Genomic DNA, 25,899 nt, shown 5'->3' with positions numbered 1-25,899 from the left:
CGCTCAGGAAAGTGATGTACTTAGCAGAGAGTCGCTGATAGTGGACATAGGAGTTAGTCAAGCGATTCAACGTTGTGGTTAACTTTGTTGGGTCGTTGTTATATCGTAAAAGAGCTGCTATATAGTGTTCAGTTCTCTGCCATAAATCGTTTAAATTGTCACTGAACTCTTCTTTGGTCGCCTCAAAGTTCTCTCTGATCTTTTGTGTTGGCTTGATAACACATTTAGATCGTACTGCTTGTTCTTCAGTTAACATGGACTCTGCTTCCTGCATATCTAAGTTTTTGGGAGCAGGGTGACTTTCTGTATGTTCAGTTACTGAGAGATCCACTAAGCTTCTTGTGGACATGTTATTCCTATTTAAGCGGTACTGTCTCTTTAAGAGGGTATTCCAGCTTGTGCACTGTGCTTATGAAGCCACGTGCGTATAAGATGGCGGACAGCTCTAAGCTCGCAGGCAGACTGTGTGTAGACATGCAAGACTGTAGATTTAAGCTTCTTTTTGACTATTCTGCCACAGATGTACGTTAGAGATTATCCCCTGATTGGTTGTGAGTGATAGCCCCTGTACAAGCAATGGTAAATAGCTGAACTCACTAATATCTCCAGATATAGACACCAGTTGCATGTGATGGTCCAGTGAGGAGAATACAATGGTGAAGCTTTGATCATTTATTGATTTGTCTTGAAAACAAATGCAGGGAAATGAGGTTATGCTAGAGGATATTAGAGGTCAAAAAGAATAGCTCTCACCATCATGAAGGTCTGCGACAAAGAGGAAGTATGAAGGACCTTTCAGAGGATGTGATGTCACAAAAGAGGGAGGAGAGCATTGTAATGGGAATTTACATAACACACATAAATGAATTATAAGAATAACCACAGGGTGGCAGCGTTACACAACATGGTAAATGATAATATAATGCAAACACAAATTGTAGAATACAAGAATAAAGGCTGGAACAGCACACTGTCAGTCACTGTTAGGACATCATCCTCATAGAGGGAAGGCTGTCAGTCACTGATAGGACCTCCTCCTCATAGAGGGAAGGCTGTCAGTCACGGATAGGGCCTCCTCCTCATAGAGGGAAGGCTGTCAGTCACGGATAGGGCCTCCTCCTCATAGAGGGAAGGCTGTCAATCACTGATAAGACCTCCTCCTCATATAGGGAAGGCTGGCAGTCCCTGATAGGACCTCCTCCTCATAGAGGGAAGGCTGGCAGTCCCTGATAGGACCTCCTCCTCATATAGGGAAGGCTGGCAGTCCCTGATAGGACTTCCTCCTCATAGAGGGAAGACTGTCAGTCACTGATAGGACCTCCTCCTCCTCATAGAGGAAAGGCTGTCAATCACTGATAAGACCTCCTTCTCATAGAGGGAATGCTGTCAGTCCCTGATAGGACCTCCTCCTCCTAATAGAGGGAAGGCTGTCAGTCCCTGATAGGACCTCCTCCTCCTCATAGAGGGAAGGCTGTCAGTCCCTGATAGGACCTCCTCCTCATAGAGGGAAGGCTGTCAGTCACTGGTAGGACCTATTCCTCACAGAGTGAAGGCTGTCAGTCACTGATAGGACCTCTTCCTCACAGAGGGAAGGCTGTCAGTCACTGGTAGGACCTCCTCCTCATAGAGGGAAGACTGTCAGTCACTGATAGAACCACCTTCTGTACTTCACAGCCCAGAATGAGTATAATTTTAAAGCGACCCTGTCAGCATGATTAACCCTCCAAAAGTCTGCACTTTTGCTATAGCTCTGTTGCTGCTTGCTGACCAGTGCAAGTACTAATGACATAATTATACGCAGAAGTAGAGGCGTCCCTGGCTACAGAGACAGAGGAGGATCACTTCTGGGTTAAATTAGGTCATCGGCTCCTGTGCGGTATGGATATGAAATGCTTGGTAAGCAGCAGCAAAGCTGTAGTACAGGCTCAGACATTTGGAGGTAGTACTCAGGTGCAGAAGACAGGGAAAGATAAGGGGCCAGATTTATCATGACTCTGACAGCTTTCACATGTGGCTAAAGTCAGTTTTAGCCAAGTCAGATTTATGATCGGCCCTTTAAGACTGTAATAAATGTGGTTTGACGGTAGCAGTTTATCTGTCAGTAAGCAGCTTTACAAAAGTCGCACATCTTTACGAAAAAGTTTTTATGAAAAAGTCGCATGTTATATTAAAAAGTCTCATAAATAAGCATGGTCCTCACTGGAGTGAAATTGCGGCTTTTTTGCGACTTTTTAAATAGTCCCAATAGTAAATCTGTCTAGAGATTCATTTACATAAGAAAACACGCCCACTTTCAGAAAACTGACGAGCATAGTGCAGAGCAGAAAAAAGTCGCAAATTTGTGCGCAGTTTTAGCGTTTGGGACTTTTTTGGGGACTTTTTCACTCCATTATTCTGACCTGAGCTAATGATAAATTGCTGGAAGGCAACTGACGTCACGTTAAACTATACTACAGACGGATATATAATCGTAAATACCTCTTAAAGGGCAACCCCAGGCCGGACATCGCACAGGCACAGACATTTGGAGGTAGTACTCAGGTGCAGAAGACAGGGAAAGATAAGGTGTCTTGCTCTATCAATGAAATGTCAGGCTGCAGTGTTCAGCGCACCAGGGGTGCTTATAACGCTACTTACATATTATAACGCTATTTGCATATTTATAAAGTAATGATTTCTATGCATTATTAATACCTAAAAAATATATAATTTGTATCAGAATGATCAACCCTACCAGGAATTATGTCTGGTTTAGTAGGGTTGATCATGCTGACAGTGCTGCTTTTAATAAATAAAGTACAAGTTTTACTGGATCTTTTCCCATAAACTATACACCAATCTGCTCAGCTCCTCCTGCTCTATGACATGCTGCCTGCATTTCATGTAAATTACACCATACAGTACCACTACATCTAGTATTCTAGTTAGTAACATGCAGCAGTGGCCCGGGCTGAAGGTGAGAATGTGTGTGTGATGGTGGTACTAGTACTCACGGTGGCTATGGTCCTCCCTGGTACTCATTGGACTGTGCACAGTGAATAGAGCACCATTTGTCCCCCACGTGGCAAACCCTGGTTTGTGGTGCCCTTGGTGTTGTGTTATTATCCAGATTTATCATCCAGTGTCAGACTGTCTGGTCTTAGTTCACACTGTCTTACTTTCAGACACTATTAGTAAATCTCCTCCAATGTGTCTAGAAAAGTCTTGTGGCCAAGAGGAGCTGGAAAATTCAGCAATGTACAGATATCTGCCATTTATTCATCAAGATATTTTGTTCTGTTTCAGCTTCTTATCTTCACCTTTTATTTTCCTATTTTCTATAGAATTCCAGATCCGTCACAAGAAACATTTACATGAAAGAACTGAGAAACTTCTAGAGAACAAACCTCCAAGATGTGACCAGCGAGAGGAGAGTTTTCCATTCTGTACACGTTATGTCAACCTCATCATTGTCTCCACTGATCACTTCAGAGAACGCTCTGAGAATGAGCTCATAGAGACCGGGGTAAAACATGAGGAATACTTAAAGAAAAAACACAATGAATTACTACGCATTTCCCCCAACAAACTGTTCCGCTGGTGCCACCGATCCGAACAAGTGCCACGTATGGTAATGGTGAGTGCAGTGCCTGGTGCAGGGAAGACCACACTGATGCAGAAGGTTGTCTATGACTGGGTGAAGGGGGATCTCTATCAAAGATTCTCCTTTGTCTTTTTCTTCAAATTCCGAGAACTCAACAGACTGGATAAAGTTAGTCTGGAGACCATGATCCTTCATCAGTACCCATATCTGGAGGAGCAGCTTAGTAACATCTTACAGGATCCAGAAAAACTTCTCTTTATATTTGATGGTTTAGATGAAAGTCTTCATAACATGGATTTCTCATCACGTCACTTGTGCTCTAATCCTAAACTGCCTGAACCTTGTGGTCAGATTGTGGTTAGTTTGGTGAAACAGTCTCTTCTTCGTGGTTGTTCTGTCCTATTGACCAGTCGCCCAACCAGACTGGCATCAATTGATTGTAAACTTTTCCAGAGAATGGTAGAAATCATTGGGTTTTTACCAGAAGAACGACGGATGTACTTTGAAAACTTCTTCCCTGACCCTGAACTGGCAGAAAAGGCTTTTAATTATGTGAAGCAGAATGACACCCTGTACACGTTTTGTTACCTCCCGTCCTACTGCTGGATCATCTGTACTGTATTATCCAGGAGCTTCCAGCCAACAAGTAGTGATCAGCCGGTGTCATTATTACCCAAAACCGTCACCCAGCTCTTTGCGATATTTGTAGCGAACATTCTATTCAATCACAGCCTGGACAAAAGTGACGTTCAGAAGATCCTGCAGTCTATCGGATGGATGGCAGAACATGGAGTTATGAATCACAGGCTTATCTTTGATGAACGAGATCTGGACTGTTTCCATGTGGACAATAAGTCAAAGCTCTTATCAAGTTTTCTGATGGAATCGGAGGAACCTGTGTCCTATTCCTTCTTACATCTCACAGTTCAGGAATTCCTCTCTGCCTTGGTGCATTATGTGGATTATTCTCCTGAGAAGTTACAGAAATCACTAAAAGATGCCAAATCCTATCCTGATGGACGAGGTGAGATGTTCCTCCGTTTCCTGTGTGGTCTATCAGATGTCTCCACCAGGTCAATACTAACTGGATACCTGGACAGACAAGCAGCTCAGACATCTATAGATGTTATCACTTGGCTTAAGGACTTCATTCTAGAAGAACAGAGACTGATGGAAAGTAAGGACAACAAGCGACATCTTCTCAGTACATTTTTCTATCTGTATGAATCCCGGAATAAGGCTCTGGTGCTGGAATCACTACAATCACACAGAAGTCTTGACTTTTCTCTTGTTCGTATGTCAGCTCTAGACTGCACAGTGTTGGCATTTATTCTGGACACCTGCACAAATATAGAAGACCTCAATCTATATAACTGTTTCTTAGACAATGAAGGATTACAAAGACTTGCTCCAGGATTACATAACCTGCGGGATCTGAGGTAAAATACTAATTATATTTCATCTTTCTGTAGTATTCGGGATCTGACAGATTTATTGTATGTATTAGAGATGAGCAAACCGGATTGTTACGAACTTTGCAAAATTTTGGCTGACGGACCAATCCGAGCTTTTTCAGGTTTGTTTCGGACAAATCCAGTAAAACAGCATATAGCGCCATTTACTGCACATGTCAGCGGGAAAAATCACTAGGGAGGAAAAAGGGTTCTCGCATGACCCTGATAGGAAGAGGGGGAGAGGTTTGCCCTGATTGGCTCCCAGGCCAACAGACCGCCTAGATGAGCCAATCAGTGCTACAGCAGGCAGGTAGGTGCCCGAGCAGAAGGAGCAGAAAGTAATTGTGTGTGAGGCTGTGAATAAGGGTGGTTGGGTGTCAGTGTCTGCCAGGAAAATGATCTTAGGTAGTCAGGGACAGTGAAAAGTCACAATCAAGCTTGTATTGTACGGCCAGGGACAGAGAAGGGAAGGGACAGAATTACAAAGAAGAAGAATTGTGTGTGTAGAAATGGGACAGGCAGGGAAAGCTGTCAGCCAGGGAGTGAGCAGTGAGGAGATGAGGCTTGCTGTGCCTCCTAGCAGAACTGCAGCTGCTGCAAACCTCAATGCAGCTACCGCCAAGGACATCCTTTAGTTATTTTACCATTTTAACAGAAATGGGGTGGAGTAAGCACAAAACTGAATAACATGTGTTTTACCATCAATGTAGCATTTTAAATTTGAGTGAAAACACCTGGGATACTAGTCCAAACTCTGTGTCAGGGCATCTCAATATAGTTAATTTATTTTTAAAGTGTTTAAAGTTTTAAACTGTTGCAGGGTAGCACCCAAAATTATCTGAGTGATAACGTGATATTTGGCCTAAATCCATGTATTTCCATCCCCACACAATTACAGTTTATATTTTTGGGGGTTGTTGAATTTATTAAAACCAGCATTTACATGTCCTATAATACGCAGGGTAGTGGAGGATAATATCTGAGAGTGATGACCTGACATACTAGGCCAAAATCCATGCTGTTAAAGGGGTTATCTAATATCATAAACTGCCCCCCCCCCCCCTTCCCCATGTGCCGGGCCCCTCACATTGACTATACTTACCCCGCTCTCTGTGCCGCTCCTGGTCCCCGCACTGCCGCTGCTGCTTCTCCCCGTGCTCCGATAAAAACATTTGGTGTCGGGGGGAGCAGCCAATGGCAGGCGGGGATGGGCCTCCCTAGCCTGCCATTGGCTGCTCCCCTGATTTAGGCTTCTTTCACACCCGTGAGATCCGGCAGAGGATCTGAATACCAGATAAAAACTCCTCCTGTTTTTTCCCCATTCATTGTCAATGGGGACAAAACAGAACTGAACAGAACGGAGTGCTCCAAAATGTACTCTGTTCCATTTGGTTGCATATGCAGTGGTGTTCTATCTGGCATGGGATGTGGAGCAAAACAGATCTGGCTTGACCCGCAATGCAAGTCAGTGGGGACGATTACGTTTTCTCTGACACAATAGAAAACTGATCCGTCCCCATTGTCTTTCAATGGTGCTTATGACGGATCCGTCTTCGCTATGTTAAAGATAATACAACCGGTTCCGTTCATAATGGATGCAGATGGGTGTATTATCATGACAGAAGCGTTTTTGCTGAGCCCTGCCGGATCAGGCAAAAATGCAAATGTGAAAGTAGCCTAAGGGCTCATGCACACAAACGCATTTTCTATCCGCTTCCGTTCCGTTTGTTTTTTGCGGGCCGTATGCGGAACCATTCACTTCAATGGGTCCGCAAAAACAACAGAAGGTACTACATGTGCATTCCGTTTCTGCATTTCTGTGTTTCCGTTCCACAAAAAAGTAGTGCATGTGCTATTATTGTCCTCAAATCACGGTCGGAGGCCCCATTCAAGTCAATGGGTCCACACTCGTGTGTTTGGAAAGGGAAGGACATCGTATTGCACTTTCCTGTCCTTAATTTCCAGAAAGCAGATTTGCAAACCATTCCATGATTTGTGTGACTGTACATTTAGGCCCAAAATGTCAGGGCTTCGTAAGGGTTTCAAGTGAAAGACCAAGAGCTAGAATGTGGGTAGTAGCAGCACCAGCTATCTGGCCAGAAGTAGTAGTAGTAGTAGTAGGCCGCAGTTGTCTCTGCTGTCTTTGGAAAGGCACATCATTATCATTGAGGAAAAAGAGGATGAGACTGTGGATTGGATGGCTCAGTCCTCCTCTCAGTCACAGCCAGATGACGTGGAGGTGACTTCAGAGTCTGACACTGTGCCGTGAAGCCAGGGTCACAGTGTCCCTCTTGTTCCTGCAGCGTACCAGAACCGCAGGGACATGTGTGAGTGAGTGTGACAACTAGTGTGAATGTGAACCGAGAATGCGACAGTCTGTACTCACGTTTCTGCAGCTCCCTGGGTTGGCGTGCAGAGAGGAGAAGAAAGGCACCGAATTCCTTCGGGGCACTCTCTAGGTTAAAGGGGTTCTATTGACGGATGGTAGTCGAGGTGCCCTTGGTGGTATGGGTTTTAGGTGCAGGAAAGACAGGGTCCCAGATGTCTTTGTAACGCCAGCACCCTTGGGTGTAAGTAGATGATGAGTTTGCACAATTAGGAGACCAGTTCTCTTGACAAATTCAAGTGTTTTATTGAAGCCTACATCTATCAGCCTACAGCAGGGCACGGTGGGAGTTTTACAACAGCTGGAGGGCCGCAGGTTGAGCATCCTTGCTCTATAGCAATCAATCTTCCTCTCTTATTTCTCCAGCCTGGAGGGATGCACTTTCTCTGTCGTACAGTATAGTTGTCTACTTTGTATCCTCTTTAGTAATACTATCTCTGGACAGGAGCCCCTTGTGTCTTTACACTGACGAGCAAAATGGTAACGATGTTTAGACCTTTTGACTTTCGGGTTCCATATCTCACCATCCACTACAGCTTCGAACATGAGACCCCCATAATTTTATAAACAATCATCTTGGCTATCTCATACATAAATTGGACTATTTAACATATGATTAGTTATGCAGTTTCTTGTCATGTTACTGTTTTTCTCCTAAAATAATAAATTTGTATTTTTAGTATTTAGCAAATCCACCTTTGGCTTTCAGCACTGCCTGAATCCTCCTGGGCAGGCTCTCCATCACATTCAAGCATGTCTGGACCAGAATCTGTACACAGACAGGACCTGAGAGCTGGATCGGGGTGCTGAGGTTTGCTCCCAGTGGTGCTCCCCAGCCGCTGTCCAGCCACTGCTTACTTCCAATGGGCAGGGCAGAAGCCAGACGGATGCTGGGGAGAATTAGGGAGGCTGCGGTGGTCTGGAGCAGTGTGCCAGGAGCATCCCTGCAAAAGGGTGCTCCTGCGGAGCTTAGCAGGCAGCTGGATCTCCATACGTGGGTGAGCACGATGCCAATTCTGCTCAGGGCACCATGCACTTGGCGTTCTGCTCCAGGTTTTTCTCAGTCCCCTTCAGGTGGCCCCTAGCGTGCCCACAGGGAGAACCAGAGAACTGGTATGAGAATGGATTTGCTGCCCAAATCCGATGATTCACTCATTCAAAGTCGGCCATATTTTTTAAACACATTAGTCAAAAGTGTCGGGTCACACAAGAGGAAACGTTGGCTCCGCCACCTAGTTGTCCGGCTGTGTCCGGATGCACTAAAGAAAGGGTGAATATAACATGCATCCGCAATGCATATGTTGAAATTAGTGGATCCAACCACCCCCCCTCCCATTAAAGACATAGCTGGATGGACATTACATTCACCACTACCAAACATACAGGAGAATACAGCAGCCCATGCCTTACGTCCAGTGATGCCTCCTCTGATGTAGACGTTCTCTTTCCTTATCTTTTCACTGCTTTGACGACTTCTCTTAACCACATCTTCTCTCTGCAGAGTTTGTGCACAGATATCTTAGATTCCTCCTCCTCCTGGTGCCCCAACAGTTCTATCCAGATGCTACCCTCAATACTGTGCCAATTGTGCTGACTGCCCTCATTAGTAACAGTGCCCCAATAGTGATAATGCTCCAGAAAGTACCCCTATTACCAGTAATGTCCTCCATACTGTTCCAAATAATAACACCTCCAATAGTACCCCTGGTAGTAGTAATAATAGCCCATAATAGAGATTATTTTCCTCACAGTGCCTCCAATAACAATAAAGCCCCCATCGTGACCCAGCAGCAAAATTGCCTCCAGGAGGGATAAAGATCTCCATAATGGAACAAGCGGGGAGCGAGGCTCTGGAGCTCCATCTACTCAAATACCATCCTGCTCCATCCGGGCTGAATGTAAGAACAAGGACTTCCTCTTGTGCCTGCTGTCATAGCCGATGTGTCATGTTTGAGGTGAAAGCTCTATCTAGTGGCAGCTCTGTGAAGACCTCATAAATACTGCATTCTCTTGTGCCGGCTATTTCACCAAAGTAGACAAATCTCAACAATGCCACAATAAAGGAGGCAAATCCCACAAGTGCTTCAATTAAAGCAGCAATCGCCCTCCCCTGTAAGGGACACCCCAGGGCCCCCCTTCTACTCATTATCAGTTACCAGTTCTATATCACATAATTCAGCGCTGTGATAGCTAAATACCTACTGATCTTGGAGCTCCACGTAGTGATAATTTCCAGCTTATATGCTTACTACACCAAGCTTGTGTCGTTTTCTGCTCCAATTCACGCAGCTCTCCCAAATACATCTACCGCTACAGCCCTTACAACCCCATTCTCCTTTGTAAGGGGCACCCCGCAGCCCTCCAGGTACTCGCCATGACCCAGTAGAGCTCCGTAGACAGCCGACGCACTATCTGGAGGATATATCGCAAGACGGAGACCCTTTCATTTCTGTGTAATTTAGAACCTAATAAAGTTCAATTAGCCATAGGCTACTAAATTCCCGTTTCTGGTCATTTAAAACATAACATTTATTTCCTTTTATTAATATAAATCGGGTGGAAAAATAGGTTGCTTCACCTATATATTCTGCCTTATTCAGATGCGTCTATCCTTCTCATAGTTAATATTACTAGCAGATTTTTTCGTTTCCACTTTCCAGCTTTTTGTTCTCTTAGCTGTATTCTTGCATTTGTGTCTATATAGATCGCATCATTAAAGACATATAACTAGTCTCTTTATTTCTCAGTCCCTAGCTTCACTTTTATTGTGTTTCATTTGTTGCGACTCCCTGCCGCTTGTGTGTAGAGATGTCTTGAACATAAAATTTTCCGTTCACAAACGGCGAATGCAAATTTTTGCAAATGTTCACGAACGGGCGAACCGCCATTGACTTCAATAGGCAGGCGAATTTTAAAACCCACAGGGACTCTTTCTGGCCACAATAGTGATGGAAAAGTTGTTTCAAGGGGACTAACACCTGGACTGTGGCATGCCGGAGGGGGATCCATGGCAAAACTCCCATGGAAAATTACATAGTTGACGCAGAGTTGGATTTTAATCCATAAAGGGCATAAATCACCTAACAATCCTAAATTTTTTGGAACAACGTGGTTTAAAACATCCAGTGTGTGTATACGATCAGGTATTATGTTGTATCGATCAGGTAGTGTAAGGGTTACACACGCTTCACAGACATTGACAGACCAAACTCCCCTATTAATGCACCGCAAACAACCGCAAACAGTCCATTTGCCCAACCGCAAACTTGCACAAGGTTGGATATCAAGCTAGCCATGTCCCGTTGATGTCATTGAAGGTTTCTTCCTCCACCCAGCCACGTACAACACCAAGGGTCCCCGAAAGGTGAATTGAATTGATTTTTCAAACGGGGAGATGGTTAATAAAACGCTGGCTCCCTCCCCTTTGTTTTAATCCACGGTAACTGCGTCTGTGCCGTGCAATTTACTGTCACACCCGATATGAGTAGTATTTTCTGTAGTTCTCTTCTCATCAGTTTAATCCCTGTTACGTCCCCAATCTGGGGTCCATTTGTTGAATTGATTTTTCGAACGGGGAGATGCTTGAAAAAACGCTGGCTCCCTCCCCTTTGTTTGAATCCACGGTCACTGCGTCTGCGCCGTGCAATTTACTGTCACACCCGATATGTGTGGTATTTTCTGTAGTACTATTCTCCACAGTTTAATCCCTGTTACATCCCATATCAGGGATTGCCTTTTGTGAAAAAAAATTTAGGCCGGGTACCTTCGACTGCCTTCACAGTGACAGACCAAACTCTGATACACCAAACTGAATTGATTTTAGGAATCGGGAGATGGAAAAATCAGCTTGGTCGGTCCTCTTACTGCACGTGCACGGAGCAATGTGCTGTGACACCCTATATGAGTGGTGTCTTAACTGGTACTATTCCTATCGGTTTAATCCCTGTTACGTCCCCTATCCGGGGACGTGTGTCGAATTGATTAACCATTGTCGAATTAACAAACCATTACGACGTCCTGAAATAATTTAGTTCTGAGCTCTGTACTTGCTTTGTATTGGAATTGATGGGGATTTTTTAAATTGTCTGCATTATTTCTAATAAACTATTAAGAGACTTTATTATGATTTTTTAATTTTATGTATTAAAAACCCATACAACTTTAAAAAAAAATAATAATGAAAAAAGAAAATTAATGTTTTTTCTATGAAAAATTATCCAGCCGATCGCTTTTGGTCTGATCATAATGAAGCAACGGCCTTATCAGCCAACACACTCATAGAGGTGATGATTGCTTCATTGTGATACGCAAGCCCCTTCACCACAACAAGGTAACGATCACGAAGGGGAATTGACACATGTATGTGCCTTTTTTTTTTTTTTTTTTGTAGCCACAGTGCAGCACCAGAGGCCAGAAAAATTTGGCATGTACACATGCCTGAAAAATAATGGTATTGTTGCAGCCGCTGTTGTAGCAGCGGCCGGAAAAATTTATGTTTTCCAGGCAGAAAGGTGACTAAAACATTGCGGCTTGAACCCTAGTTGGTGGCGGAGAATTCACGAAAGTCATCCGGTATGCAGACATTAAATACAGCAGCGTGGGGACCATTTTGAGGCCATGGCATGTCATCAGGCCTTTTGTTAGTCCAACGTATCCCCCACTTTCAGTGCCTTCGGGATCCATGCCTCATTCATCTTAATGAAGGTGAGGTAATCAACACTTTTTTGACCGAGGCGACTTCTTTTGTCAGTGACAATGCCTCCTGCTGCACTGAAGGTCCTTTCTGACAGGACACTTGAAGCGGGGCAGGCCAGAAGTTCTATCGCAAACTGGGATAGCTCAGGCCACAGGTCAAGCCTGCACACCCAGTAGTCAAGAGGTTCATCGCTCCTCAGAGTGTCGATTTCTGCAGTTAAGGCGAGGTAGTCTGCCACCTGTCGGTTGAGTTGTTCTCTAAGGCTGGATCCCGAAGCGCTGTGGCGATGTGTAGGACTGAAAAAGCTCTGCATCTCCTCCATCAACAACACATCTGTAAAGCGTCCTGTTCTTGCCGCCGTGGTCGTGGTAGGAGGAGGATTACTTTCACCTCTTCCCCAGTTAGATTCCCGTTGTGCTGTGACATCCCCCTTATAAGCTGTGTAAAGCATATTTTTTTGTTTGGTTTTAAACTGCTGCATCCTTTCTGACTTTCAGTAATTTGGTAACATTTCCACCACTTTCTGCTTATACCGGGGGTCTAGTAGCGTGGCCACCCAGTACAGGTCGTTCTCCTTCATCCTATTTATACGAGGGTTTATCAACAGACATGACAGCATGAAAGACCCCATTTGCACAAGGTTGGATGCCGAGCTACTCATTTCCCGTTCCTCCTCCTCACTGTCATTGACGGTCTGTTCTTCCCCCCAGCCACGTACAACACCACGGGTCCCAGATAGGTGGTGACAACGAGCACCCTGGGATGCCTGCTGTGGTTGGTCTTCCTCCTCCTCAAAGCCACATTTCTCCTCTGACTCCTCTTCCTCATGCTTCTCTTGCAGCGTTGCCGCAGGTCCGGCAAGCGATGATGACAAGGCTGTTTCTGGTGGTGATGGTGACCACAACTCTTCCTCTTCACGCTCATCTACAGCCTGATCCAGCACTCTTCGCAGGGCATGCTCCAGGAAGAAAACAAATGGGATGAGGTCGCTGATGGTGCCTTCGGTGCGACTGGCTAGATTTGTCACCTCCTCAAAAGGACGCATGAGCCTACAGGCATTTCCTTGACAGACACCTGACTGTGGGCAGATGAGATGGAACTGCTGAAGGTGAGAGGCGGAGTGGCGGGTGGTTGAGAGGGGGCAAGGAGGATAGCAGTGGTTGACGTGGCTGAAGATGCTGGACTAGAAGGAGGATGGTGGCTTTGAGCTTGTGTGCTGCTTCTACTCGTCATCATGTGTTGATACCATAGGCGTTTGTGATGTGCGATCATGTGCCTTCGCAAAGCAGTTGTACCGAGGTGGGTGTTGGATTTCCCACGACTCAGTTTCTTTTGGCACAGGTTGCAAATGGCATTGCTGTTGTCAGAGGCAGACACACAAAAAAAATTCCACACTGCTGAGCTTTGCAATGACGGCATTCTGGTGGTGGCAACAGCATGCGTTGATTGGCGTGCTGTCTGGCTGACCCCAGGTGCCGATACATGCTGTCTGACTGTGCCACTAGCTCCTTGCGACGACGTCCCCCTGCTTCCAACTCGTCTCCTTCTTCTCTCTGTCTCCCCTTCTGAACTTTCCCCCTCTTCTTCTTCTCTTCGAGCAGGCACCCACGTGGCATCCACGAACACATCGTCATCATCAACCACTTCACTTGTATCTGACACCTCCGCAAAGGAAGCAGCAGCGGGTACAACATCATCATCACACTGAACGTCCATGTGTGTAATGCTGCCTGACTGAGACATATCCCTGTTATCTACATCCTCTGGCAATAATGGTTGCGCATCACTAATTTCATCCAACTGATGTGTAAATAACTGCCTCTGCCTGTCATTTTTTGGGGAGATTAGTGGTACTATGCATGCAAGGTACTGTGCCTTGGGCAGTGGGCACAGTACAGTCTGTGTGGGCCTGACACACACTGGCTTGCAACTGCGATTATATCACAGAGAAATAATAAATTGAATTTTTTTTATCTGAAAGGTATTGTGACACCCTGTATGAATGGTGTCACACAGTACAGTCTGTGGGCCAGACAGTCACTCAAGGCATCAGTGAGTATGTAGATCAAATTTTAAGACCTTTCGTGACTAGTCTCCCATCTTATATTAGCGACACTAAAGACCTTCTCCTGAAAATCAATGATATGATATTAACACCTAATACTGTCCTGGCAAGCTTGGATGTAGAATCTTTATACAGTAACATACAACACCCACTAGGTATAAAAGCCACGAACAAATTCTTGAGTACTAAAAGTAGCAATTTTGCACAGCACAATCACTTAGTATTATCTATGTTAGAATTTATTTTAGAGCACAATTATTTTCTTTTTCAGGGTAAAATATATCAACAAATTAATGGTACCGCAATGGGTACGTCGTGTGCACCCACTTATGCTAATCTTTCTTTTTTTTAGGATGGTGGGAGGATAATTTAGTTTTCACGGATGGGATGTCGTCATATACCTGCCACGTTATATTTTGGGGCAGGTATATTGACGACATACTTATCTTTTGGGAAGGAGATAAATCTCTTTTTCACGATTTTACCCAAGCATTAAATGATAATTGCATAGGAATGAAATTTAAGTATGAGCTTCAGGAGAAGGAAATAGTGTTCCTAGATCTAAAAATTTAAATTACTGAAGATGGACATCTGAACACTGAGATACACAGAAAGCCGAGCTCCACTAACAGCTATTTACACTGGTCCAGTTGGCATCCAACACCCCTGAAGAGGGGAATACCCACGGGCCAATATTTGAGGGCTCGGCGCAACTGTTCAGATGAAGCCTCTTTCATAAAGGAAAGTGTACAACTATGGGAGAGATTTAAAAAGAGGGGATATCCTACAGCCCCCTTGAAAAAGGCCTTTAATAGGGCTAAAACCACTGATTAGAGGGTATCTGCTTAAATCAACCCCTAGAAAAAAGAATGAGATTATCAGATGTATTGGCACTTTTGATGGCTACAATAAAGAGATTTGTCGCATTTTAGATAAATACTGGCATATTATCCAGACAGAGATTTAAAATCAGTACTCTCCTTACATCCAAGTGTCACCTATAGAAGAGGTCCAAACTTGAAGGACCAACTAGTTCATAGCCATTTGAAAGAAAGAGAAATGGAAAACACGTCATTGAGAGAAAAATATAGTGGCTCAACCCCATGTGGAGATTGCTCTCTTTGTAAATATATCCCCCGCATAAAAAATTTTACTAATCCTGGAGACAGGAAAGAATATAACATCAGGGAGTTAATTACATGCAAGACTACGGGGGTAATATATATATATATATATATATATATATATATATATATATATATATATATAGCATTGTGCCCATGCCCCTTGCTATACAGGGAGTGCAGAATTATTAGGCAAATGAGTATTTTGACCACATCATCCTCTTTATGCATGTTGTCTTACTCCAAGCTGTATAGGCTCGAAAGCCTACTACCAATTAAGCATATTAGGTGATGTGCATCTCTGTAATGAGAAGGGGTGTGGTCTAATGACATCAACACCCTATATCAGGTGTGCATAATTATTAGGCAACTTCCTTTCCTTTGGCAAAATGGGTCAAAAGAAGGACTTGACAGGCTCAGAAAAGTCAAAAATAGTGAGATATCTTGCAGAGGGATGCAGCACTCTTAAAATTGCAAAGCTTCTAAAGCGTGATCATCGAACAATCAAGCGTTTCATTCAAAATAGTCAACAGGGTCGCAAGAAGCGTGTGGAAAAACCAAGGCGCAAAATAACTGGCCATGAACTGAGAAAAGTCAAGCGTGCAGCTGCCAAGATGCCACTTGCCACCAGTTTGGCCATATTTCAGAGCTGCAACATCACTGGAGTGCCCAAAAGCACAAGGTGTGCAATACTCAGAGACATGGCCAAGGTAAGAAAGGCTGAAAGACGACCACCACTGAACAAGACACACAAGCTGAAACGTCAAGACTGGGCCAAGAAATATCTCAAGACTGATTTTTCTAAGGTTTTATGGACTGATGAAATGAGAGTGAGTCTTGATGGGCCAGATGGATGGGCCAGATGGCTGGATTGGTAAAGGGCAGAGAGCTCCAGTCCGACTCAGACGTCAGCAAGGTGGAGGTGGAGTACTGGTTTGGGCTGGTATCATCAAAGATGAGCTTGTGGGGCCTTTTCGGGTTGGAGGATGGAGTCAAGCTCAACTCCCAGTCCTACTGCCAGTTTCTGGAAGACACCTTCTTCAAGCAGTGGTACAGGAAGAAGTCTGCATCCTTCAAGAAAAACATGATTTTCATGCAGGACAATGCTCCATCACACGCGTCCAAGTACTCCACAGCGTGGCAGGCAAGAAAGGGTATAAAATCTAATGACATGGCCTCCTTGTTCACCTGATCTGAACCCCATTGAGAACCTGTGGTCCATCATCAAATGTGAGATTTACAAGGAGGGAAAACAGTACACCTCTCTGAACAGTGTCTGGGAGGCTGTGGTTGCTGCTGCACGCAATGTTGATGGTGAACAGATCAAAACACTGACAGAATCCATGGATGGCGGCTTTTGAGTGTCCTTGCAAAGAAAGGTGGCTATATTGGTCACTGATTTTGTTTTGTTTTTGAATGTCAGAAATGTATATTTGTGAATGTTGAGATGTTATATTGGTTTCACTGGTAAAAATAAATAATTGAAATGGGTATATATTTGTTTTTTATTAAGTTGCCTAATAATTATGCACAGTAATAGTCACCTGCACACACAGATATCCTCCTAAAATAGCTAAAACTAAAAACTACTTCCAAAAATATTCAGCTTTGATATTAATGAGTTTTTTGGGTTCATTGAGAACATGGTTGTTGTTCAATAATAAAATTAATCCTCAAAAATACAACTTGCCTAATAATTCTGCACTCCCTGTACGTTGGCAAGACCACGCAGGAGCTAAGGCGCCGTATTTCGGGCCACCTGAGTTCTATTGAGACTGGTAAAGATACCCCAATCGCAAGACACATTAAATATGTACATGAGAATAAAACATCAGTATTGCGGTTTTGGGGTATAGAAAAACTAAATCTAGGTCCCAGAGGTGGCAATTTAGATAGAAAGCTCCTGCAGTGTGAAGCACGATGGATAGACAGATTGAACACAATGAGCCCCAATGGCCTAAATGAGGGTTTCTCCTTCACAGCATTTATATGAATATGGGTATGATATACCTTCCCAAGATGCCAGAAATACTGATAGTAGTATTAATATATGAATTTATTTAAAATCTAATATTGATTTAGCTCTCTTGTAAGTTATAAATAAGGATTCGAATAATTACAGATAATAAACATATTGAAAATAAGATAACAGTTGAGGCTAATGGGGGCATAAATATCCGCAACGACAGACGTATAGGATGGATCATCCAAATTGGGTCTTTAAATATACACAGCGATGATATAAGAATAATGACAAGCATCATTGCAGATAATCTAGGTGATGAGGGCCATTCGGAAGTATACAGTTTAAAGATATTACAAAGACTCCACTCAAAAGCATGATATATAATTGTCAATGTTTAAATATCGACCTAAAGGAATATGGAGATCTTATATACTTGATGGTCTAGATGGTACTGATGTTTTTTCAGCTCCCGAATATATAATAGTTCTGAATGGTTACCCTTGTATTGAATCACTGGATATACCTGTTATGGTGCTTCAGTTCGAAAAACCTAAGACCCGGCGCATGCGTAAAGACCGGCTTGGATTTTCTAAGTCCTGGCGCATGCTCAGTGTAAATCAGGAATCAGAAGAGCCAATTTCAAAGTATAGACGCATGTGCATAGGGTGTTCTGGGTCCTGACCTTTATTGGATGACATCATAAGGAAGGGACGGAGCGGTGATTGGCCCCGTTGACGCCGATAACACGAGCATGAAGGTCCTGATTGGCTAATACTTTCTGATGACCCGCCTTAGGACTATAAAGCATTAAGTATAACAAACGCTCGTGTTGCCTGTAGCTCCATTCCCCTGAAGAAGCCGCCGTGTGCGGTGAAACATGTCGGGGGAGCTGCTTCGTAATAATTTTTAGAAATATGTTAGGGATAGTGGATCTATAGCACTGTGAACTGCAGACGCAGTGCGCTTTGGATCATAATCACGAGGGCTGTGTAGATATAGGTGACTGTGCTGACAGTAGATGCGATGTTATAACAAAATAGTAGGAATGATTCCTTCAACAACTATCAATACTATCTTCAGACAGCACAGCCAATATATCGATCGAATGATAGTTTAAACCTGGTGGGAGATCACACCAGTATATAACCAAAAGTGAGGAACTGCCAGTGGCAAACTTTTGAGTTGTATCACATGACAAGTAACAAACATCATTCTTAAAAGGATACAATCGTGATATAGTTAGTGACATTGTGTCACAATCACCCCGTGAACACTATCCCTTGTCATATATATTTTTAAAGACTCTCAACAGAGTTTTTCTTGTTTTGTACTATGTGTTATGTATGGGAATAAATAATAAATAATAAAAGTTATGTTTTAAAATAGACCTTAAACAGGAATTATTGGTCTTATGACTATTGGATTATAAATATTGATCTCCTGGGTCCAGTGGATCTTTTGAATATAATATGAGTGGGATATACACGCCTTCCAGCACTGTACACATCACCACATAACCCCACCTCTTCTTCAGACTGGAGGTCTGATCATTTTTCCACATCGCACCGTATCCTCCAGAAGATATGGCCGGTGTCACACTTTTTCCTTTATTCTGCCACACCCAGGCCAGCAGAGCTCGGTTTGTCACAAATACTGACTTTCTACCAGTAGATAATGTCTAAGGGACTTCGGTGCCCATCTAATGGCCAGATACTCTTTTTCTACTCTTTTCCGAGCAATGATGATGAGCTCTCGCACTCTTTGATATCGTTCTCTTTGTCTCTTTATTTCATCAAAAGATTGCATCTTTCTTTTTTCTTTACTCTCAGTGCTTTGATCTTGACTTATGTAACTTCTTTCAGAAGATATTTTTTCCCAAACAGGCTCTTCTTTTAATTTTTCTGACTCTTGCACATGCTCAGGCCTTTTCTCAGATGCTGCAGCTCTTGACTGAACTGTTCGCACAATTGCTTCCAGCCAGGGTCGGGTCCCAGACACTTTCTCCTTAGCTTTGTGGAGCTCCTTCAGCAGAGCATGCTTGCCCCCGCTTGCTTCTTTTAAATGCATCTGGTTCACTTCTTTCTTGACAGTTTTTATAGCATTTCTGCTTCCAGATTTGCTAATTCTGGAACGATCAGAAGTTCCATTTCTACGCTCTTCCTTCTCTTCAGCAGTGGTTTCCTCAGGTTTGGCAGCAGTTCCAGAGTCCTCTGCTTCTTCAGTGGGTTTTTCCACTTCGGCAGACTCTCTTTCAGATTTTCTTTGGGCTCTTCAGCATCTGAGGGAGGAGTTCTCACATTCCAACTTTTCAGCCTTAGCTTCTTTAGCCTGCTCGGCTAGGGCATCATATACCGGCACTCTTAATTCCTCCTTTTCTTTCTCAAGAAAGTTGGCGAAACGGGAAATATTGGGGTCCTTATCAGACTCTTCATCTTCCTCTTCTGGCATTCCCTCCAGAGGGTCACCTAGGACATTGTTCTCCATTCGTGCAAGCTCCAGGAGAGCCATCCCAGAGAAGTAGACAGCATCTGTATATTGGTCGTCCATCTCACTGTATTTCATCTCCAGAAGGCTGAGGACTTCTTGGAAGCCATTGATGGCGAAAGGGATGTCTTTCATGACCAGGTCCCGGTTACTCACTGCCGTGAGTCCCCTGGACTTCGCATCCACATCAGCCCTATCAACTTGTTCAGCCCTATCAACTTGTTTTCTTTGCCTCGGCCGGCACCGTAGTGCCGCCATCTTCAGACCCATTCTCAACAGGTGCTGACTTGGATTTCTTGGCCTCTTCTACCTGGCGCTCCAAATGTTCAGCATTGCGCATTTCATCTTCCAGTTGCATTAGAACATCCTTCAGCTTTTTATCTGTGCCACAGACTTGTTTACTTGCAGCCTGTCTTTCTTTAGTTTCCGTATCAAGCTGTTCCTCCAGTTGTGCGAACTTTGCTTCCAGGGCAATGACGGCTGCCTTGAGTTTAGTGTTAATAGAGCCTTCCAATTCTTGAATTTTTTGTTTTTAAGTCCTTGTTTTGTTTATCCAATTGCTGACGGGCATTCTCATTCTTCTGAACATTTCTACATTCTGCATTCAGATCAGCATTTATCTGGTCAATCTGGAAAGTAGCTTTTCTCAGTCTGTCATTGGTCAATTCATCTCTTTCCTGTAGGGCTTGCCTTTTGGCACGTTCTGCTGCAGAAAGCTCCTCCTGCATATGAATCCTCTCCGCCTCCAGATTTATTTTTAATTTTTTTCTTTAGACTGACTTAACATATCATCCCTGGATGCTCTAGTGTCTTCCAACTCTCTCTGGTAATTCGTTATTTGCGCTTGCAATTTACACAGTTGTTTGATGGCTTCTTCTCTTGCTGCTACAGCCAATGAATGTTGCTTTCTTTCATCTTCAAGCTCTGTTTTCATTTCAGTGCGCAGCTGCTTGTTAAGACTTTCTAACTCAGTCTTCATTGCTAGGGCCTCTTCCAGAGAGCGTGCCAGGGAGAGCGCTTTGGTTTCTCTATCACGACCCTCTGCTCCAGCATGGTCGCGGTCTTTTGCATGCTTCTTCGGGATGGTCAGAGCGGCCAGGAAGTCTTCCACTGCCTGGGTATAGTTCTCAGACACTATACTGACCTCTCCTTACTTAATCAGGTTCATGTCCTGAACCCGCTCAGACTCTCTTTCATTTGCCTGATTCGCGTTGTATATTAAAACAACACTGCACATAAGCTCACTAACAATAGAACACTATGGAGACTGCTTACCCGCACCTGGTACGTGTGGTACACCTTCTAACACTGCTACACTTTCCTGCACATTTACTACAGTGGGTTTCCTCAGCTGTGTGCTACCAACATTATCAATCAGCATTTCAAAATTTCATATATCTTTACCAACCGGGGAAGCTTCTATCCCGATTACAGCCTGCAAAGCAAAAGGGGTGTAATCATCATCATCATCTATTTCACATAACTCCACATTTTCATTATGCATTACCCTTAACTTCACATGTTCATTCTGCACCTAATCTGCACCATTGTTTTTAATAGTCATTTCCCTTACACCATCATTTAAAGGGACAGGTACAGGTTCTGCAGAAGTGTCTCAATTTCCCCACAACTCCCAGAACAAGGGGAAATCACGGCCCAACATTACATCATGCATGAGCATATTTGCAACTCCAAGTTCATAAGTTCCAAATCCCACTGGAGTCTCGCCCTCGCAGTGAGGGCCACAGGATAGTTCTCGCTATCCCCATGACTGTTCAGCACACTTAGCATTTTGTCCAACATATAGTCCCCAGCTACCAAGCTGGCATGTACCAGGCTCCCCTGGCTCCCTGCGTCCAACAACGCTTGGACTGGACTGCCATTCACCACAATGTCACGTATTTTTGTAGCAGTCTCCAGTCCTGGTCTCTTAATGCCCCTTTCACACAAGCGAGTTTTCCCCGCGCGGGTGCAATTCATGATGCGAACGCATTGCGCCCGCACTGAATCCGGACCCATTCATTTCAATGGGGCTGTGCACATGAGCGTTGTTTTTCATGCATCTCTTGTGCATTGAGTGAAAATCGCAGCATGTTCTATATTCTGCATTTTTCACGCAACGCTGGCCCCATAGAAGTCAATGAGGCTGCGTGAAAAATGCATTTCATCCAGATCCACTGTGTTGTGTTGTAAATGCAAGTAACTTAGCAACTCTGAATGGATTTAAAGACAGGAAGTTGTCTTTCACATCGTGTGGCTCCAGCCAGTGCATGAGAGAGGAGTGTTTGGAGAAGATTACTGCCCTTGCGGAGCAATTTGGACCATGCCAAAGGCACCAAAAGCCATGGACGTGGAGAGGCTCATTCTCCTTGTCCAGGAGAGGCCCTGCATTTTGGATACAAGGTCAGGGGAGTACCACGACCCGTACAAGAAGGAGGCAGCTATGGGTGGAAGTAGCCCAGGAGTTGTTCACAGCCATATGGGATAAAACGAAAGGCCAGAGTCGCCAGAGTTTGGGTAAGTGGCCAATCTATACATGTGTGATCCTATCTGTCCTCCCTAGCATAGCACATGCCATACGTTGTCCTCCCTAGCATAGCCCATGTCATACGTTGTCCTCTGTAGGATTGTATTGTTTGTTAACATTTTTATTCTAGTATTTTTCTTACAAAGTCGATGAAGTCAAGAATCGGTGGCGGAGCTGCAGGGACCAGTTCCGAAAGGGAATGCCGCATCAAGGAAGCAGTGGGTCGGGCCAATCCAAGAAAACGCCCTATATGTATTGGGGCCAGCTGATGTTCCTGCGTCAGGTCATGGAGCTGCATTCGTAAGGAAATAATGAACAATGACCACTACATGTTTATCAATACACACTGTATGTTGACTATGTGGGTAATGTAATTAGTAACAATGTGTAAATGAGAAATGTCATAGTTGGCGATGGCAACCAAGCCGAATCCTCCTTTCATTAGCAATAGTAGGTGACCAACATTACAAGTGGAAATGGGTTATTTGCTATTGCCAGCTATGCCACTTATTTTTTCTTGCCACTGTATGTGATCATGTACCAAGATTAGGGAAAATATATGTGAACCCTTCGGAATGATATGGATTTCTGCACAAATTGGTCATAAAATGTGATCTGATCTTCATCTAAGTCACAACAATAGACAATCACAGTCTGCTTAACCTAATAACACACAAATAATTAACTGTTACCATGTTATTATTGAACACACCATGTAAACATTCACAGTGCAGGTGGAAAAAGTATGTGAACCCCTAGACTAATGACATCTCCAAGAGATAATTGGAGTGAGGTGTCAGCCAACTGGAGTCCAATCGATGAGATGAGATTGGAGGTGTTGGTTACAGCTGCCCTATAAAACACACACCAGTTCTGGGTTTGCTTTTCACAAGAAGCATTGCCTAATGTGAATGATGCCTCACACAAAAGAGCTCTCAGAAGACCTACGATTAAGAATTGTTGACTTGCATAAAGCTGGAAAGGGTTATAAAAGTATCTCCAAAAGCCTTTCTGTTCATCAGTCCACGGTAAGACAGATTGTCTGTCTATAAATGGAGGACGTTCAGCACTGCTGCTACTCTCCCTAGGAGTGGCCGTCCTGTAAAGATGACTGCAAGAGCACAGCGCAGACTGCTCAATGAGGTGAAGAAGAATCCTAGAGTGTCAGCTAAAGACTTACAGAAGTCTCTGGCATATGCTAACATCCCTGTTAGTGAATCTACGATACGTAAAACACTAAACAAGAATGGATTTCATGGGAGGATACCACAGAGGAAGCCACTGCTGTCCAAAAAAACATTGCTGCACGTTTAGTTTGCACAAGAGCACCTGGATGTTCCACAGCAGTACTGGCAAAATATTCTGTGGACAGATGGAACCAAAGTTGAGTTGTTTGGAAGAAACACACAACACTATGTAGCACAGCACACCAACATCAAAACCTCATCCCACCTGTGAAGTATGGTGGTGGGGGCATCATGGTTTGGGGCTGCTTTGCTGCATAAGGGCCTGGACGGATTACTATCAGCGAAGGAAAAATGAATTCCCAAGTTTATCAAGACATTTTGCAGGAGAACTTAAGGCCATCTGTCCACCAGCTGAAGCTCAACAGAAGATGGGTGTTGCAACAGGACAACGACCCAAAGCATAGAAGTAAATCAACATCAGAATGGCTTAAGCAGAAGAAAATACACCTTCTGGAGCGGCCCAGTCATAGTCCTGACCTCAACCCGATTGAGATGCTGTGGCATGACCTCAAGAAAGCGATTCACACCAGACATCCCAAGAATATTGCTGAACTGAAACAGCTCTGTAAAGAGGAATGGTCAAGAATTACTCCTGACCGTTGTGCACGTCTGATCTGCAACTACAGGAAACGTTTGGTTGAAGTTATTGCTGCCAAAGGAGGTTCAACCAGTTATTAAATCCAAGGGTTCACATACTTTTTCCACCTGCACTGTGAATGTTTGCATGGTGTGTTCAATAAAAACATGGAAACATTTAACTCTTTGTGTGTTATTAGGGTAAGCCGACTGTGATTGTCTATTGTTGTGACTTAGATGAAGATCAGATCACATTTTATGACCAATTTGTGCAGAAATCCATATCATTCCAAAGGGTTCACATACTTTTTCTCGCAACTGTATGTAATATGTTGGTTATTTAATGAGGACCTTTCACCACTCCTGACATGCATGTTTTACTAGTTTCATGCATTCCCCATGTAATAACAATCATGGAGCATCTATTATTATGACTGTATGTTGTGCTGTTACTTTATTATTCCTGATAGAAGTTACAAGGGTACAGAGGGATGTTAACAATTTGGGGGTGTACCTGCACAGACTCCTTTAATCCAATCAGTGCTGCCATGTTTTGGTGTGCAGGTACCCACCCCCAAAATTTTTAAACCCCTCTGTACCCTTACTTACTGTAGGCTAATAGCAAATCATTCATAATTCCTAGTAGAAATAATATAAAAGAATTGCACAACATACTGCCATAAGAAGAGATGCTCCAGAATCGTTAGTACATGGGGAATACATGAAATAATTAAAGAAGACATGCCAGGAGTGGTGAAAGGTCCTCTTTAATGTAGTACTTTGTGTTCATTGTCTTTTGCTGATGATAGTAGTATGTGACTTTAATATTGTGCTACAAAAAAATGTGTTCATATAATAAGTAACATGTTCTGTTGTTTTACATTGTGAAGAACGGAGGACAACCTTGAGGAGGAAGCAGATGAATCGGCTCCCCAGCACTCAAGCACCTCTAAGGAGGAGACTTCCTCTGGCCAACCTTATTCAGAGTCTGCAGAGAGACCCGCCGCCTCTGCAGCCTCGCGTCCCGCTGCTTCAGGAGTCTATCCCCTCTACACTTTGCCCCTACCCAGCCGCCAAAGGAGACTCCCTATGCTTCCTCTTGGCTAGAGGACCATTTTGATTTATGTGCCAGAAATCTGGCCCCTTATTTGCGGAGTTTGCCTCCAGAACGATTCCTGAGAACAAAAGGGGCTCTCGAAATCGTTCTGGAGGCAGCCACTCCGCGAAATGATCCAACAGAGATTTATGTTGCCCTTGAAAATTGGCGCACCCATGGGCACATTTCTGACCCTGCCCAATGCCCATTTCACAGGGCTCACAGGGTCCGCCACATTTCCCCATTAGTAGGGAACCTTATGGCCTACCAAGTTGGCCATATGGCCCACCATATCAGACCCAGACATCCTATAGGCAGCCTGTCCCCTCCTCATCCCAGGCTGGCCTATCTGTGCACTCTGGCACCCCTACACAACCCTCCTACCATGGCCCTCAGTTCCAGGGTCCCCATCGCCACCTGTCCGGTTCTTGAATTTATACATTTTATTTTATATATGTTATATTTAAAAACAAAAGTCAAGTTGACTCGTTTGTGTTTTATTAAACATTGTTTTATTTTCATGCATTTTATTGTTTGTTGTCTTTATTATATACAGTGCATACTGATATTTATGTAGCACAAAACACATACACCACATACATTATACATTAATATAAGCCAAATACACTTATACTATATCAGCATTATTTCTCTAACAGTTACACGAAAATTTGGTTATAAACTATAGCAACAAA

The 25,899-nt window shown here is 43.8% G+C and overlaps 1 protein-coding gene across 2 annotated transcripts in view; it reads left to right on the top strand.

Moving 5' to 3' along the window:
- Window positions 1-25,899, top strand: part of LOC122924871 (NACHT, LRR and PYD domains-containing protein 12-like) — a 166,851-nt gene that overhangs the window by 71,690 nt on the left and 69,262 nt on the right. For both annotated transcript variants that reach the window (XM_044276392.1, XM_044276391.1), the window contains exon 6: window positions 3,324-5,022. In XM_044276392.1, coding sequence (XP_044132327.1) covers window positions 3,324-5,022 — 1,699 coding nt within the window. The remainder of the gene's footprint in view (window positions 1-3,323; window positions 5,023-25,899) is intronic.

The sequence above is a fragment of the Bufo gargarizans genome, chromosome 1, assembly GCF_014858855.1.
Source record: "Bufo gargarizans isolate SCDJY-AF-19 chromosome 1, ASM1485885v1, whole genome shotgun sequence".
Taxonomy (NCBI): domain Eukaryota; kingdom Metazoa; phylum Chordata; class Amphibia; order Anura; family Bufonidae; genus Bufo; species Bufo gargarizans.
This window is presented reverse-complemented; position numbering and strand designations above follow the sequence as displayed.